The 18,263-nt window shown below is 38.1% G+C and overlaps 1 protein-coding gene across 1 annotated transcript; it reads right to left on the bottom strand.

Moving 5' to 3' along the window:
- Nucleotides 1-13,686: 13,686 nt before the first annotated feature.
- Nucleotides 13,687-16,057, bottom strand: LOC121767352. Its single transcript, XM_042163609.1, has 5 exons — nucleotides 15,809-16,057; nucleotides 15,695-15,739; nucleotides 15,392-15,625; nucleotides 15,112-15,278; nucleotides 13,687-14,012 (listed from the first exon to the last, which is right to left on the bottom strand). The coding sequence occupies exons 1-5, from the start codon at nucleotides 15,966-15,968 to the stop codon at nucleotides 13,770-13,772; spliced, it is 849 nt and encodes a 282-aa protein (XP_042019543.1). The 5' UTR covers nucleotides 15,969-16,057; the 3' UTR covers nucleotides 13,687-13,769.
- Nucleotides 16,058-18,263: the final 2,206 nt, after the last annotated feature.

Below are 18,263 nucleotides of genomic sequence, written 5' to 3'. Positions count from 1 at the left end.
GAATTCTGCATATTTCTCCATCATCTTACACAGCTTTCTTAATTGCTTTCTTGTTAAGTGTTCTACTTTAATCTCTGCATTTACATGTTTTAAGTAGTTGTTAGTTTTAAAACCAAAATTTTTGATTGTCTGGATAGTAGTTGAAATTAGTTCGTGGTACTTAAGTTGACACTTAATTGTCTCTGTGGGATACGATATACTCTTGCTTGCTATTTGCTACGATAACCTCGTACACTTGCGGGTATTATTTAGGGTAAAATAAAGTTGAGTCAATGATGCATATGCGTTAAGGAACCCATTCTATGATGAAGTGATGTGTTGTTCGTTGATGTAAGCTATGGTGTGTTTCCTTGTGTTGATGAACGTTTGGGATGGGTAAATTAAAGAGACGATGGAAGGAACGTTAGGGCATGCATGATAATTTTTGTGATGAAAGGCTGATTGTACTGTGGTGTTGACAAGGGTTGTCGTGCGTACATGAGCACAAGGAACGAGGGTTGCTTTGAGTTGTGTATTGTGTTATCTAAACAAGCGAGGTGGTGACTCAACTTTATTTTACCCAAATAATACCCGCAAGTGTACGGGGTTATCGTAGCAAATAGCAAGCAAGAGTATATCGTATCCCACAGAGACAATTAAGTGTAAACCTAAGTACCACGAACAAACTTCAACTACTATCCAGACAATCAGGAATTTTGGTTTTGAAACTAACAACTACTGAAAACATGTAAATGCAGAGATTAAATTAGAACAAATAAACAAGAGAGCGATAAAGCAAGTTGTGTAGATGATGGAGAAATATGCAGAATTCAAGGATCCGATGCACAACTCATAGCCTAACCCAATTGAAACCGATTTACCATTTAAAGTCTCCATAATTGTTGAGTCAATCACAATTGTAGATTAAACCCCCTCCAGAGGTGAGAAATCTGTAGATTAGGTGTAATAAGTGAAGTCCCCTTCTAAATCTTAGATCAAACTCCCAAATGTTTGATTAGATTAAAGATCCCACTCATAATCTCAACTCTCCCGAGTTTTATTGAATTAAGGTGTGAATTATTCTTCTTTCAAGATTAAATATTTCATCTCCCGATTACTCTAAGAAATCCTAACACTCCCAATTGGTGATCAAGCAATTGATAGGAAAAAAAAGCACAAGAATAATTCAAACAATTACAAGAGCAAGATAAAAACGAAATCAATTGGATTAAAACTATGAATCAATGCATCTTTACCAAGAATTCCACATAAAGGGTTTAGTTACTCATATTCATGGCGGAAATCAGACAAAAACTAAGAAAAACAAGAAAAACCATGATACGAATTACAATTGGCGGAGGAATCGAAGCTTGAATCTTCAATCTTCTTCCAAGAGTTCTTCAGAGAGAGAGAGAAAGTGTATTTTCACGGCTGGGGAAGAATTATTTTCCGTTGCCCTAGCTTTTCTCTTTTTATTTCCTTCAGAAAAATCACGTCTGGGCTAAAAATCGTCAGTGTGACGGACCAGGCCGGGTGGAATTATTGCACATAAAATCCACCCGGTCGGGTAGAAGTCTCTGGACTCTTTATGAACAAAATTGGCCACCCGGCCGGGTGGAATTATTGCACATAAATTCACCCGGTCGGGTATCTCCCGGCAGTCCGCGCGGCTTTTGTAGATCGGCCATATCTCTCTCATCCAAACTCCGATTGGGGCGTGTGAGGTACCCACGCGAAGCTCTTTCGATGATGAAGACAATGGTACTCTCAAAATAGGATTCGGACCCCCTATTGATAGGCATATTAACGTTTGAAGCAGACCCCAGTCACGGCTTGGCTCATTTTGACCCTTTTTTACCTATTTTAACTTCAAACACTGGATAAACTCATCAAAACACCTTTATAGTGAAATATGAATGTAAACTCAAGTAATATGCATTTAAAAACCAATTATCATCACGTTTAACGCCCAATAAAACAGTTAAAATACGAGTTTATCAACTCCCCCATACTTAATCACTTGTTTGTCCTCAAACAAGAAGCAGACAACAATCAAATATAAACTCGTACACATAAGTTGGATCTCATCATTGCCTCAGTTAATAAACAATAGCATGCACCAATAACTTAACACACATGTAAACTAACTGATCATTGCTTCAAGTTACTAACACGTATGCAACCTTGTCAATTTGCCCTCACAAGATAGATATGTAGTGTAATTCTCCCACTCTCAAAGTGTATAGGTAAAATACAAGCTCTCAAATCAATCAATCATGCATAGTTTATCATAGGCTTGCTCGAAATCTAACCTCTCCTCTACTATTTTGTGACTATAAATCAAGGATCTGAAAGGTCTTATTCGTAGGTTGTAATGTAGGCTTTTTGGTTAGGTGAGGAAAATTTGGCCAAAGTGACTTATAATCCCTTTCGAAACTATAATAACTTCGTTCTTAAAACAACTCAACTCCTTAGTAGTCTTTATAGACTCTTCTCATCTACCAATTCTCCCCCAAACTTGGTTTCTTACGCATTTCTAAACTTCGTCTAGCTTATACCCCCTCTAGGCTTCACCTGGCTTATACCACCAAATTATTCTTTTTTTTTTACAACTCTTTTTTTTCACAACTAAAAGCATACATCCACTTTCCCAAAGATATTCAAGTCAACACTTCATCTTTAAACTCTTCTTATCATCCAAAAGTGTTCTTTTCCCCCAAACTTATTTTCAAGCATATATACAACCCCAAGTTATCAAATAATAGGCTATTAGGCTCAAATATGGCTAACAAAGGATTATGATTTTTATTTTAGGGTGAAAGTAAAGACAAGGCTAGAACGGATGGCCTAACGTCACTTCCTAAATCTATACTCACTATGTAGACTCAAGGAAGATCGCGAGCAAGTTCTAGAAACATATAACACAATGACGATAATCACACATTTAGAAATATATAGGCTCAAGTCTCACAGGGTTATGGCAAAGGACAATGCAACGAGCAATTCACTTTAGGCAAATCACAATAAGGACATACAAGCATGCTTGGTCATATCAACAAGTTTTCACAAACATTTTAACATATAGCATCATTAACAACTCATCCAACAAACATGCTTGAATTCAATTCAAATTGCTCTGACCCCATTCAATTTCATCCAAGGGAGTTTATTAATCCTAAACTAAAATCCTAAGCAAAAATTTTAAAACTACCCAAAAATAACATGAAAACAATAAACATGCTCATAGGTTCACCATCCACCATATCACCCCCCAAAACTTATTCAACGCTATGCAAAGAAATAAGTTTGAAACGTTGGTGGAGAGGCGATGCCTACTGAGCAAACACACTAAAAGAAATACATAAAACAATACAAGATACCTTCCATGGGTTGCCTCCCATGCAGCGCACCTTTTTATCGTCGTGTGCCCGACGTCTTCAAATATCAACCGAGATCCCCTTTCATCCCAGAGTTGCCTCCAGGTGATCGCTTGGCTCCTCCTCCATGAGGAAATAGATCGTTCCACGTCTTGGTGAGCCACCACTTTTCAGGCTCTCTCGGGATAGGCTCCTTCAGTGTTGGAGTAGTTATCTTTCTTCCCTTGACATCAGTTGGTATTTTACCCCCCATCCTAGGGGGTTCAGTAGTGATCACCGCGTGCACCGGTGAAGGGCGACTATGGTCTGCATCGATCCATGCTATTGGCTCCGAGTCAGTGGAAGCCATCATCTCCATGTGAAGCTCATAAAAGTCTTTCTGCTTCACTTTTCTGACTGCACTCGATCCTCCATCTTCAGTAGTCTCTTGGTGCTTCAGACGCACCACCTTGCACTCCTCAGTTCTTCCATCCATGCTTCTCGGTTTGTGGGAAAACGTTTGGCTTTCTTCTCCCATGAAGATTGTCAACTCTCCCTTTTTCACGTTTATATTTGCCTCGGCAGTGGCAAGGAAGGGACGTCCTAGCAGTAGGGGGATTCCCTTGTCTTCTTCCATGTCCAAGACCATAAAGTCGATGGGAAAATAAATTCCCCGACCTTAATCAGTAGGTCTTCCACGATGCCCTCTGGATACACGACAGATCTGTCTGCCATCTGTAGTGTGGCTGAGGTGGGCTTCAAAGTACCAATGTTCATTTGCTTGAACACCGATAGTGGCATTAGATTAATGCTCGCGCCTAGATCGCAGAGAGCATTCTCCACCTTATAGCCCCCAATGAGGCAGTCGACAGTGAAACTTCCAGGATCCTTCAGCTTGGCATGCAGTTTCCTTTGCAGCAGAGCACTGCAATTTTTCAGTTAGATTAATAGTGTCAACCTTCCCCCAACTGGTCTTCTGGGCTATCACCTCCTTCAGAAACTTAGCGTACTTAGGCATCTGCTGCAGTGTCTCGATCAAAGGAATGTTCACATGCACCTTTCTGAAGATGTCCAGAAATCGAGTGAACTGCTCATCTTTCTTCTTCTTCTGATTCAGTACCTGCGGGAATGACACCTTTACTCCATAAGTGGTGCCAGCATTCTCCTTTTCAGCCTCCTTTTCCTTCTTTGCCACGGCAGCCTTGGGCTCAAGAACGGTATCAGATGTGGTCGCAGGCAGTGAGGGAGCTTCATAAACAGTGCCACTCCTTAGATGCACAGCTTTGCATTCTTTGGGATTTATGATGGTGTTCGAAGGGAATTTTCCCGATTGAGTAATAGTACTCACAGTCTGGGAAATCTGGCTGATCTGTGTGTCAATGTTCTTCAGATGAGTGGCCATACTTTGCACATCTGTCTCAACCTTCTCCATCCTTTGATTGTTCTGTTCCATGAGCTTGTTGGACTGTAGCATGAAAGACTTGAGTATGTCTTCCGTGGTCATCTTCTTCGGATCATTAACCACTCCATCAGTAACTGTGAACCCCGGGGGTGGTTGCAGAGCATTATTTGGGTTTCCATAAGAGAGATTGGGATGCCATTTGTTCCCGAACTGATTATATCCTCCACCCTGAAAGTTGGGGCGGTGATTATTGAAGTACCGGTTGTTGTCCCCTTGATTCACATAGTTCACGTCCCCCATTTTTCCTTGGGGTTCTCGAGATGGTTGCCCCATTGCTATACAGTCGAATTTCATGGTCAGCGCATCCAACTTGTCGGACAGGGCGCTCTTAGGATCATGATCTGTAGTAGAAGCCACCCTATGCACCTTACTCCTGTCGTTGCTCTATCCTTCGTCATTAGATGCGAGCTCCTCAATCACTTCCATGGCTTCATTCACTCCTTTCTTGAGAAAATTACCGCCTGAGCTCAAGTTCAACTCCCGTTGTGCTTCAGGCACGCATCCCTTGAAAAATGTAATGACTTGAACTGTCGGGGTTAACCCATGGTTGGGACACCGTTTCATCAAAGATTTAAACCTCCCCCATGCGTCTCTGATATTCTCTGCAGGAGTCATCTGAAAGGCAATGATCTCGTGTTGCCTCTTTATAACTGCACTAGGGGGGTAGAATTTCTCCAAAAAAATTTCCACCATAGCATCCCATGTTCTAATCGATCCTGGCGCCAAACTCTCCAACCAATCCTTTGCTGAATCCTCTAATGAGAAAGGAAACAGCCTTAGTCGAACCTGCTCATATGTAACTCCATTAATCTTTGTTGTGTTGCAAATCTGGATGAACTTGGTGATATGCTTGTTAGGGTCGTCAGTGGATTTGCCCCTAAAAGCAATGTTCTCTGCCATCTGGATTAGTCCTCTTTTCAGCTCAAAAGTATTAGCCGCGATGTTGCTATGAACAGTTGGATTTGCCTGGCCTTGGTATACATATTGATTCTGCTCAGGCACAGGTGGTCCACGGTTGACCTGTTGACGCAACTCCTCCAGTTGTCGTAGAAGCTCAGCATAATTGGGAGGAGGGGGTGGTGGACCGTTGTTACCTTCTTCGTACTCCATCAGACTAGGAGAAACGGGATCAAACAGAATATGGTCTTGAACTGGTGATCGGATGGGTGAAAGGTCCATTTGAACTGAGGATGCTCCTATGCGGTTAGGCGAAGAAGCTTGAATTTTTTGTGTGAGTCTCCTATAGGCGTTCCTCTTCCGGTTTGTTGCTTCGATCTCCGAATCGAAAGGTTCTAGAGGCAAGCCTTTAGAACGTGTGTGCATACACCTGAACAAGAAACACAAATATGACACTTGAAAAAGTAAAAAAAAAATTAATAGAAAAATAAAGCAGTAAAAACTGAAGTAGTAATCTTGATTATTATCACGATATCAAGCTATATAACACAAAATTGTCCCCGGCAACGTCGCCAAAAACTTGACTCAACTTTATTTTACCCAAATAATACCCGCAAGTGTACGGGGTTATCGTAGCAAATAGCAAGCAAGAGTATATCGTATCCCACAGAGACAATTAAGTGTAAACCTAAGTACCACGAACAAACTTCAACTACTATCCAGACAATCATGAATTTTGGTTTTGAAACTAACAACTACTGAAAACATGTAAATGCAGAGATTAAATTAGAACAAATAAACAAGAGAGCGATAAAGCAAGTTGTGTAGATGATGGAGAAATATGCAGAATTCAAGGATCCGATGCACAACTCATAGCCTAACCCAATTGAAACCGATTTACCATTTAAAGTCTCCATAATTGTCGAGTCAATCACAATTGTAGATTAAACCCCCTCCCGAGGTGTGAAATCTGTAGATTAGGTGTAATTAGTGAAGTCCCCTTCTAAATCTTAGACCTAACTCCCAAATGTTTGATTAGATTAAAGATCCCACTCATAATCTCAACTCTCCCGAGTTTTATTGAATTAAGGTGTGAATTATTCTTCTTTCAAGATTAAATATTTCATCTCCCGATTACTCTAAGAAATCCTAACACTCCCAATTGGTGATCAAGCAATTGATAGGAAAAAAAGCACAAGAATAATTCAAACAATTACAAGAGCAAGATAAAAACGAAATCAATTGGATTAAAACTATGAATCAATTCATCTTTACCAAGAATTCCACATAAAGGGTTTAGTTACTCATATTCATGGCGGAAATCAGACAAAAACTAAGAAAAACAAGAAAAACCATGATACGAATTACAATTGGCGGAGGAATTGAAGCTTGAATCTTCAATCTTCTTCCAAGAGTTCTTCAGAGAGAGAGAGAGAAAGTGTATTTTCACGGCTGGGGAAGAATTATTTTCCGTTGCCCTAGCTTTTCTCGTTTTATTTCCTTCAGAAAAATCACGTCTGGGCTAAAAATCGTCAGTCGGACGGACCCGGCCGGGTGGAATTATTGCACATAAAATCCACCCGGTCGGGTAGAAGTCTCTGGACTCTTTATGAACAAAATTGGCCACCCGGCCGGGTGGAATTATTGCACATAAAATTCACCCGGCCGGGTATCTCCCGGCAGTCCGCGCGGCTTTCGTAGATCGGCCATATCTCTCTCATCCAAACTCCGATTGGGGCGTGTGAGGTACCATTGCGAAGCTCTTTCAATGATGAAGACAATGGTACTCTCAAAATAGGATTCGGACCCCATATTGATAGGCAGATTAACGTTTGAAGCAGACCCCAGTCACGGCTTGGCTCATTTTGACCCTTTTTTACCTATATTAACTTCAAAACTGGATAAACTCATCAAAGCACCTTTATAGTGAAATATGAATGTAAACTCAAGTAATATGCATTTAAAAATCAATTATCATCACGTTTAAGGCCCAATAAAACAGTTAAAATACGAGTTTATCTGGTGGGCTTTCTTTTAAATAAGGGCGATGTCCTAAATGTTTTATCGATGGGAATGAAACTGTGTTTATCATGTCTTGTTTGATTTTAACGTGCCTATCTGATATGGCTTTATGCCATTATTATTTAAATCGAATTCGGGTCCTCGTAGGGCCGCAAACCCTACTTGGACTAGTGTACACCTATGATAGATTGTGTGCTAGCGTACGGGATGGCCGGTCTAGTGACTTGGTTTGTGGCCACATTCCAAGTCATGTATTGGCAGATATGGTAAACGTCTATGGGAAAATGACTGATCAGTCGACTTTTGAACGATGAAATATTTTGGTACCTCGGGCCTTTCTAAAAATAAAAACTCCGATGGATACTTGAAAAAGGCATGATAAATAATATTTTGATAATCTGTTTTCGGCATGAGTCCACTGAGTATTTTATAGTACTCAGCCCTGCATATGTTTTCCTTATGTGCAGGTTGAGCGGCGACGAGAGTATGGTGGTGTTGAGCAAGTTAATTAAAGAATGAATTGTTTATCTTTGATCTGTGAGTGTCGTTGTGTCTTCATACATAACTTCACTCTTCTCTTGGATGCTTCCACTGAAACTTGTTTTACGTATTGTTTAATCTTGACACTATTTTGAGTTCCGTTTTAGAATCTAAAGACATGATACGTTTTGGAGTACGCTGAACCCGTATTAATTTGAATACCAATGATAATAATTGTTTTTCTCCTTTTGGTCTATCTGTCGAAGCGTCACCCTTTTCTCTTGATTGCATTTAATTGATTTATTGTTCATTTATGCCCTTGGTCAAACCTCTTTTTATAAAACCCTAGCCCTTTTGATTGCATTTAAGTCCTGTTAAGTCGCGATCGCCGCATTTATTATACCCTACAATGGCGGTCGTGACAAATACACTATTGTTTTTGTTGTGCAGCATGACTTTTTGTTGGAAATATGGCAGCATTTACAAGGGCAACCCTTGCTATTATAAAAGAACAAAAACTGTAAGATAAATGTAACAATATAAATTACAAAGAACGTAAAGAGATGCAAACTATAGCATTCTTCAAGTCGAGTCGAGGTGACCCTCTCTCCGCAAGACGAAATACGCCCCGGCTAGTGCTCACGGATTGGCGTAATGTCCCCAAAGATGAAACGACTTTCCTCCTACCGAGTTGAAGCACCTCAAACTCGTAGGCACCGGCGAACTTGAATTGGAGGCGAGAACCGAACAATGCAATGCTCCTAAGTGCGAACTAGAATGTTTGAGAGCTAGAGAGAAAAGATAATGATTTGTTGGTGTGTTCTTCCACTCTAAGATCAAGCCTATTTATAGGCTAGAGAAAGCACTTGAAAGGCCTTGCAATCAAGTTATCTCTTTAGGTATTTGGGGGTTACCTAAGATGAAAGGCCATAGGTCTTGGCCACATCAAAGGTCTCCCACATTTTCCACATGTTTCTAATAATCCCCACATTGGTTAGAGCGCTGCAAGCTCAATCCAACACCAGACAAAAATGCATGTATGCGGACTCTTTGCTTAGTTCTCGAGAAACGATACTGTATTTGGAGAGGTAACTTGTGATTTTGAACCTTCCATAGTCAACACTATAGGACATGCCGGCGGGCTAGTGGACGCGATGCCTTGAACTATTTCTCCTTAGTGTATGCCTAGTCAATAGCATCAACGCAATATTGTCTCAACTCCATCAGTTCTCACGTTTGTGTCTGTTTCGGCCTTGGAACACCTCTTTGGAATTCATAAGTGACTCACACACACGAAGCGGCCTCACTTCTCACTTACATAGGTGATTCTTTCATGAGTATCCTGCAATGTTGCATCTGCTTGAGATTTCAAGAATCATTAAAAGTCAAAAGACTTAACCTCTTACCACGTGCAGGTTACAGCACTCAATGCTTTCTAAAGAATGGGCGAAGATTAAAATCTCCAATCGTATGGTTGGGTTACCACTATACTCATCTTTTAAGATGTGGCAATCTCATTCCTTTAGCAATTTATGCATTTGATCACGGTTTAAATCTTTTGTTAACGGATCCGCTAAGTTATCCACTGACTTTACATAGTCAACTTAGATAATGCCACTTGTGATCAACTGCCTTATGGTAGTATGTCGCCGATGAATATGTCGAGACTTACCATTATAAAAGTCACTTTGTGCGCTACCTATAGCTGCTTTGCTATCACAGTGTATCAATACTGCGGGCACTGGCTTCTTCCAACATGGAATACATTCTAAGAAATTTCTGAGCCACTCGGCTTTTTCCCCTGCTTTATCCAATGCGATAAACTCAGATTCCATGGTGGAACGAGCAATACACATCTGTTTCATTGATTTCCACGAGACAACACCACCCCCACAGTGAACACATACTCACTTGTCGAGAATGAGTCTTTTGAATCAGAGATCCAATTTGCATCACAGTACCCTTCAAGTACTTGGGGATATCTTGTGTAATGCAACCCAAAGTTAATAGTATACTTCAAGTATCTCAAAACTCTACACAGAGCTTTCCAATGTTCCTTGCTTGGGTTGCTCGTAAATCGGCTGAACTTGTTTACAGGACAAGCAAGATCAGGTCGAGTACAGTTTGTGATAAACATTAAACTTCCTATGACCTTTGCATACTCTTCTTGAGCAACAGAATCACCCATATTCTTACTCAGATGGACATTGAGCTCCAAATAAGTCTTTGCTGACTTACAATCAAACGAGTTGAATTTCTTAAGCATTTTCTCAACATAATGAGATTGCGTTAAGGCAATTCCCTCATTAGTCCTCAATATTTTGATTCCGAGAATCACATCAGCTAGACCCATATCTTTCATATCGAAATTTCTTTTCAACATGTTTTTTGTCTCGTTAATAATGGCACTATTGCTGCTCATTATCAACATATCATTAACATACAGACACATAATAACAAACTCGTTATCTGTGTTCTTAATGTAAACACACTTATCACACTCATTAATAGCGAATCCATTTGCCAACATCACGTTGTCAAATTTCAAATGCCATTGTAAGGGTGCTTGCTTCAACCCATATAATGATTTTACCAGTTTGCATACTTTATGCCCTTGTCCAAGCAGAACAAACCCTTCGGTTTGTTCTATATATATTTCTTCTTCCATATCACCATTCAGAAACGCAGTTTTCACATCCATTTGGTGGATCTCAAGATTGTGCAAAACAGCAATCGCAAGAAGCACCCGAATGGAAATGATTCTCGTAACAGGTGAATAGGTATCAAAAAAGTTATACTTTTCTTTCTGCTTAAAGCCTTGGACAACTAGACGATCTTTGTACTTATCTATAGTACCATAGGGCTTATATTTCCTTTTCATAATCCACTTGCACCCTAAAGCCTTACAGCCTTCAGGCAAGTCTACTAATACCCAAGTGTTATTTCTCATAATGGATTCAATTTCACTGTTGATAGCTTCTTGCCACCACGATGCGTCTGGGCCAGACAGAGCTTCTGCCAATGACTTTGGTTCACCATCCAACATGAAAGTTATGAAGTCAGGACCAAAAGTCTTAGCAACTCTAACTCTTTTACCACGTCTTGGTTCTTCATTCTCAGGACTTGACCTCGTTTCTTTTGGAGAATTAGAACTAGTGGCTTCATCCACCATTCTATCACTAAAACGACCATCTTGCTTCTTGCAAGGAAACACATTCTCAAAGAATACAACATTCCTAGATTCAAATATCGTTCCTTCAGCTACATCAGGTATAACTGACTTATGAACTAAAAAGCGACATGCGTTGTTGTTCAATGCATATCCAATAAAGATACAATCGACTGTTTTAGGGCCAATTGCAACTTGTTTCGGAGGAGACACTTCTACCTTCGCTAAGCACCCCCACACTTTGAGGTATGAATACGAAGTTTTCTTGCTTTTCCACAACTCATAAGGAGTCACATCCCTATTTTTTAGTGGAATTTTGTTCAGGATATGATTCGCTGTTAACACGGCCTCCACCCACATGTTCTGGGATAAACCAGAATTAATCAACAGAGCATTCATCATCTCTTTAAGTGTTCGATTTTTTTGTTCAGCAACTCCATTTGACTGGGGAGAATATGGAGCCGTTTTTTGGTGAATTATACCACTTGCATGACATAATTCTGCAAACGGAGCTACATACTCACCACCTCTATCACTTTGAACACACTTAATTCGACAATTAAGTTGATTTTCGGCTTCATTTTTGAAGTTTTTAATCGCTTCAATTGCCTCATCTTTACTTCTTAATAAGTAAATGTAACAGTACCTTGTGCAATCATCTATAAATGTGATGAAGTACTTTTTACCACCTCTAGTTTGCACAAATTTTAAATCACATACGTCTGTATGAATTAATTCTAGAGGTTTTGTGCTCCGTTCTACCGAACGAAACGGTAGCTTGGTCATTTTTGCTTCAACACAGACTTCACATTTCTTTTGTGAGTTAAACTCGTGAACTTTTAGTAAATCAAGATTCACTAATTTTTTTATAGCATTTAGATTTACATGTCCCAATCTATTATGCCATAAATCAGAGCTTTCAAGCAAATAAGAGGATGTGCCATCTTCCTTATTGCTTATACCTTTTCCACGGTGAATGACCGTAACATTCAGCTCAAAAAGCCCATTCACTAGGTGACCTTCACCTATGAACTTTTCATACTTGGTCAATATAACCTTTTCACACTCAAATTCTAGTGAAAATCCATGATTTACTAGAAGTGAGCCTGACACCAAATTATTTCGGATGTCTGGGATATGCAGCACATCCTTAAGGGTAAGAACCTTTCCTGATCCTAATTTTAGGAACACATTACCCACACCAACCACCTTAGAAGAGGCTTGGTTTCCCATGCATACTTTTCTACGTAGAAAAAACGCTTCTCTCGGAGCACACATGACATGTGGCACCCGTATGAACAAACCATTCATTTGGATTGTTACCATGGTTCACGTCGGAGACCATTGCGACCACCTCGTAATCTTTGTTGTTTATAACAGCACGTTCAAATAATTTGCTCAGTATTGTTTCCAACAATAAGTACACAATTATATTGAACCGAATGTGCATTGATATATTCATCAACCCATGCATCCCAATTACTACTACCAAATCTAAATTGGTCTTGCTTGTCAGATGACAAACGATAAACATCATTCTCAAGAGAATAGATCTCAAGGAATTAACCACTCCATAGCGCATCGACATGATTTTAGCAAGAGTACAATATTTCGTCTTGCGAATGTTGGAAACATTGCAGCCTTTACACGGGCAACCCTTGCTATTACAAAAGAACAAAAACTGTAAGGTAAATGTAACAATATAAATTACAACGAACGTAAAGATATGCAAACTATAGCATTCTTCAAGTCGAGTCGAGGTGACCCTCTCTCCGCAAGACGAAATACGCCCCGACTAGTGCTCACGGATTGGCGTAATGTCCCCAAAGATGAAACGACTTTCCTCCTACCGAGTTGAAGCACCTCAAACTCGTAGGCACCAGCGAACATGAATTGGAGGCGAGAACCGAGCAATGCAATGCTCCTAAGTGCGAACTAGAATGCTTGAGAGCTAGAGAGAAGAGAGAATGATTTGTTGGTGTGTTCTTCCACTCTAAGATCAAGCCTATTTATAGGCTAGAGAAAGCACTTGAAAGGCCTTGCAATCAAGTTATTTCTTTAGGTATTTGGGGGTTACCTAAGATGAAAGGCCATAGGTCTTGGCCACATCAAAGATGTCCCACATTTTCCACATGTTTCTAATACTTTTATTATAAATATTTAAATATGGACTCGAGTTTAGTAGTAAAAAATTTCGGTGGGACATCACTTTTAATATTGGCACCCAGTCATACTTAACAATCACAATGTACGTGTATTATAATAGATGATCCGGCATTATATATATATTGTATGATTTTAAATTGTGGCATATATTCCAATTAACACCAACAAACAAGTTGATTATATAAATGAAAATAAAGGATCAGAGAGTCTAAAAATGTATGTGATAGAAAGAATAAAATTAAACATCGTAACAAGCATTAATATGATATAGAAAGGTTGGTGATGAGGAAGAATGAGTATTGTAGTTTTTCTTAGGTTTGCAATTGCACTTGTTTCTTCTTTGCCACAAACCCTTAAATGACAAACATCCTCCTCTTCTTCTTCCCCCTTCTTGGCTACACATCATCATTGCCTTCTTCTTCCTCTCTCTTCCGTGTTCTGTATTTCTAATTTCTTTCTCCTTATTTTCTGTCTCCCCCACCTACACACCATTGACATAGAAATGGGTCATACACTAGTTGATAAAATGCTGAAAATTGTGACCACATTTCTCTAACTTCATATATGCATGCATGTGTAGGAAAGAAGCAAAGTGTGACCACATAAGCACTTTACATATGGGTTGGGCACTTGTCACATGCGAGAGGGACACCCATCATGATTGATGGCTATCTACCATAAAATCTCAATTGTCTGCTCTCTTAATACATCAATTCTTTCTCGTAAATCTCACACTTTATTCTCATTACAACAACAAAAACCTCTCAATTGTCCATTTCATTCCGCACATAATAATAATACTCCCTCCACCCACTAATATAAAGCCAATTTGACCGGGTACGGGTAAAAAGAAATGTAGTTGAAAGTGAGTGGAAAATGTTAGCGGAAGGTGGGTCATAGTTTTGTATATTAATTTTATATTAAAATGTGAGTGAAATAATGTTAGTGGAATGTGAGGTCCATTACCAAAAATAAAAAAACAAATGAGACATTTATTGATGGACGGACGAAAATAACAAAATGAAACACTATTGGTATACGGAGGGAGTAATATATAGTTATAATTGCATGCACAATATTTGGTACTAATGAAACAAACAGTAGATAATAATTAGTCACCATAAAACAATTAAGCTGTCACCCTCCTATTCATATTTCTAAGTCATTCATATTCTCATTTCCAAGGGAAGGTGATATTTTCCGTTTTAATCATACTCTATATATAATGGTTGTCAATTTTTGATCTAAAGTAATAGTATTAAGTATATATATGCAAAAAAGACTTTGCAATTTGAATAGGAGGGAGACTTGTATATATATATTATATATAGGATAGTGAAAAAAAAAACTAAATCTTCGTACATAATCAAATAACCAAACACAGAGATCATTAAGAAAACAATAAAGTCATTTATACATCTATTTAGTTCATAACCGTGGATTGTTTTAAATTGTTTTAGTGCATACCCCTGGCATGAACTAATACAATCTTAAAATAACCTCAGTATTATTTTTTAACTGATGATTGAGATTCGGTATCTAGTTATATATTTCACGATTCTTATGCAATGAGAGACTACCTGTTGTGGCATCTGTTTGTGAGTAGAAAGAGAGGAATTTACGGATTCTCCTCGGCTGTGTTTTGGCGAAGTTTCTTGAATGGAAGGAGTGTTTGGTGCACTAACACTAACATCCGCGCTCTGTGTTCCAACATCTCGAGTGACGGCGGCGGGCGGCCTCTTCTTCTCTGAGAGGAAATGAATATATGTATAAATCTTGTCTTACATCGACTTGGTAAAGATCTCATATATATATATATATGAGGGTTGCTATTAACACACAATTTAATTTAAAGCAAACCTTGGAATTTGAAATGGTGGTTATAAGTCTGAAAATGGAGTGGCGCGGAAATGGTGATTCTGTTACTAGTTAGAGTGCTGAAGGATCTGACGCCTAACGCTTTGGCCGACAAGCATTCGACGGGCACTTGGCCTGACAGCGGATTCGATATGTATTTCTCAGCATCGCTCCATTTTGACTGCAGCCCGCCTATGCCTATGTATTCACACGACCACACTCCTCGTCTCTGCAATCCTGCATCGCGTTGCATTCCGCTCTTACAAATTATACTCTAAATACTTATCATCATTATTCCTTACTTACCTTTGATGGCTGCTGTGAATGAATATGTTGAAGGATCAATTTTGTCTGCCAACCACAATACGAGTATAAGTTAAGCTTAATTAATTTTGTAAGAGAGAATATTTATTTATTTACCTGTAGCAGTATATCCAGGAGACGACACACTGCTGGAAATTGTTGTAGCGGTTGTTCTTAAAGACCTTTCATCTTCTCTGAAGCTCTTCCAATTTGATGCTGAAAACCGTCTCGCGTTCGTGTGGCGAGGAGGGCTGATTTGAGGCTTCACCTCAGCCATGCTTCTTTCTAGCTTAGAATAGGATCTTGATTTTTATAGTATTTGAAATTTCTGTTTGGTTTTGAAAGAGTTGCTACTTGTAGTTTAATACAAAAAAAGTTGAATGTTTTTTTTGAAATAAAGTTTGAAATGTGGCCAAGCAATTCAAACTGCATATTCTTGCATTGATTGCAACCTTTTCTGCATACATCTTTTTAGATAATGGGCCATGCCATTGCCGCTAATTGGCATCTACTGCACAGGAGAAAATCTATGCCTAAACTCCCAAATTTTTTTTTTGGAATTGTCTGATATTGAATTATTACACTACTAGAATCCCTAATAGATGACAGATGGTTTGAATTTTGAAATGATTGTAAGATTTTTATGAATTTATTCCGTTATAAAAAAAACATATGCATACTCATCAATTAGACATTGTTTTTATTAGTTAAGTTTAAACAGAATTAATTATATCATTGTAAATAATCGTTACAAGTGCTACGATAAATTATTAAACAATACTACATGGTTGAATATATAAATTTACTTCCAATGATCGATAAACTTCAGCTTAGGCCATTTCACAATAATGGACTATAAATTCAACCTATAATATATAAATGTGTCCACCTCTAGCTATTTTTTCCTGCCACGTCATTATTTTATCTTTTAGCCTCAACACCTGCAATAGTGCTTTATAATTCTGCCCAATAAATTGGCTCATCTTCAATTTCCATGTCAACACATTTTTTCTTTTTTTTTATAATTTGAGTTTATCAAATAAAATAAAATGTCAAAATAATATAAATTAATTAAACCCAAAACCAACTTACTTCATTTAGAAAAAAAGAACTACAACTTAAAAAAATACATAGAAAAAAAGTAAGAAAAAAAAACTAATTGCCGGAGGAGTTGTCTCGTTCAAGACCTTGGACCCAACCCCAATCGTCTCTTGACGTCGTTGAGGAGATTCTATAGACCGGCTTTTGTTTCCTCGTCTTCGCACACAGGGATGTACCTAATGGTGTCCAACATCGTTCTCTGCATCGACGCCTTTGTAAAGGTCGTGAGAGTCGGGTCTTCAAACTAAGGCGATTTGGCTTTTCTGTCTTCCCCTTCCTCTTGGCCGCTTTAACGCCTATGAGACGACCCTGTGTTGGCTCTCATGGAAGAAGAGCAAGTCAGTTTTACAATAGACTTCTTCAATTATTTTTCAGCCTCTCCTATTTACCATGTCAAAGCAAAGAATATGGGAAAGAATTTGTAATGTTATAAAAGGAATGGGTGGTTCAATGGGATATCTATATATAGTAGTGAGTCAATGTTCCACCATCCGAGGTTCGAATGGTTATGACAAGAACTAATAATTAGTTTAAAATTTTAAGTTCAGTTGATAGAGATAACCGTTTATTCGATCAATTTTAGCCGATCGATTATAGTAGGCTAACCGATTGCTAATTGATATCAATATCAATTTCGATTATCGTTTTGGTGCCTTTATTTAATCAATTAACCAACAATTCGATTCGATTAATAACTGAACCAACCAATTAACCAATCCTACCTCAAATAGTTTTCTATGCAATGTTCACAAGTAAACGTCGTTAGCTTGTTGTGACGTTGTCTACACGGAAGGTTTAATCCTTCCGTGTTATTTAAACAAGATTCAATTATATCTTACTTTCGCCAAAGATATAAATTTGTGTTGGATCATTAAACCGAAAGGGTAGTGATTTAGAGACATTCCATGCCATAATACCCTTATGGCATTTTGACATAGATATATTTTTTATTATGACTACTTTACCCAATATCATGTTAAATGGATACAAATCTAATTAACGAATATTAAATCAAATTAAATATCTTTATCTAAATGCATATTTATTGATTTGATTAGAGATAAACTACAATCATGCTCGAAACTTTTTATATGTTTACACATCATTTTTTTCATGTTAATTTTATACTATTTTATTTATTTAAAAATCATGAATTTAGATTATAAATTAGTTACTATAGTAGTAATTAACAAAATACATACTAAATTATTATTTAATAATAAAATAATTTGATAGCTTCATCTATTATTATTTTTTCAAATAAATTTTTATATAATCAGTTGATAATTTAATTATGAGTTATTTTCTTTTTTATGTTATACTTTAATAGCCGGTTTTATTATTTTTTTTGTTAAATTTCTTATTCAAATTTGAATTGTATGATTAAATAATAGTAGTAGTTATTATGATGAATCATTTATTTGCGTTATCTTTTGTATTTTTGTATTAATTTTCTTAAATTTTATCACAT

The sequence above is a fragment of the Salvia splendens genome, chromosome 15 (assembly GCF_004379255.2).
Source record: "Salvia splendens isolate huo1 chromosome 15, SspV2, whole genome shotgun sequence".
NCBI lineage: Eukaryota > Viridiplantae > Streptophyta > Magnoliopsida > Lamiales > Lamiaceae > Salvia > Salvia splendens.
The sequence above is the reverse complement of the archived record's forward strand: the minus strand, read 5'-3'. Positions and strand labels throughout refer to the sequence as shown.

Coding starts and splice junctions, on each gene's coding strand:
- LOC121767352 (XM_042163609.1), bottom strand. CDS start 15,968: ATGGCTGAGGTGAAGCCTCAAATCAGCCCTCCTCGCCACACGAACGCG. Junction 15,740..15,808: donor TCCTGGATATACTGCTACAG/GTAAATAAATAA, acceptor TGTGGTTGGCAG/ACAAAATTGATCCTTCAACA. Junction 15,626..15,694: donor ATTCACAGCAGCCATCAAAG/GTAAGTAAGGAA, acceptor AACGCGATGCAG/GATTGCAGAGACGAGGAGTG.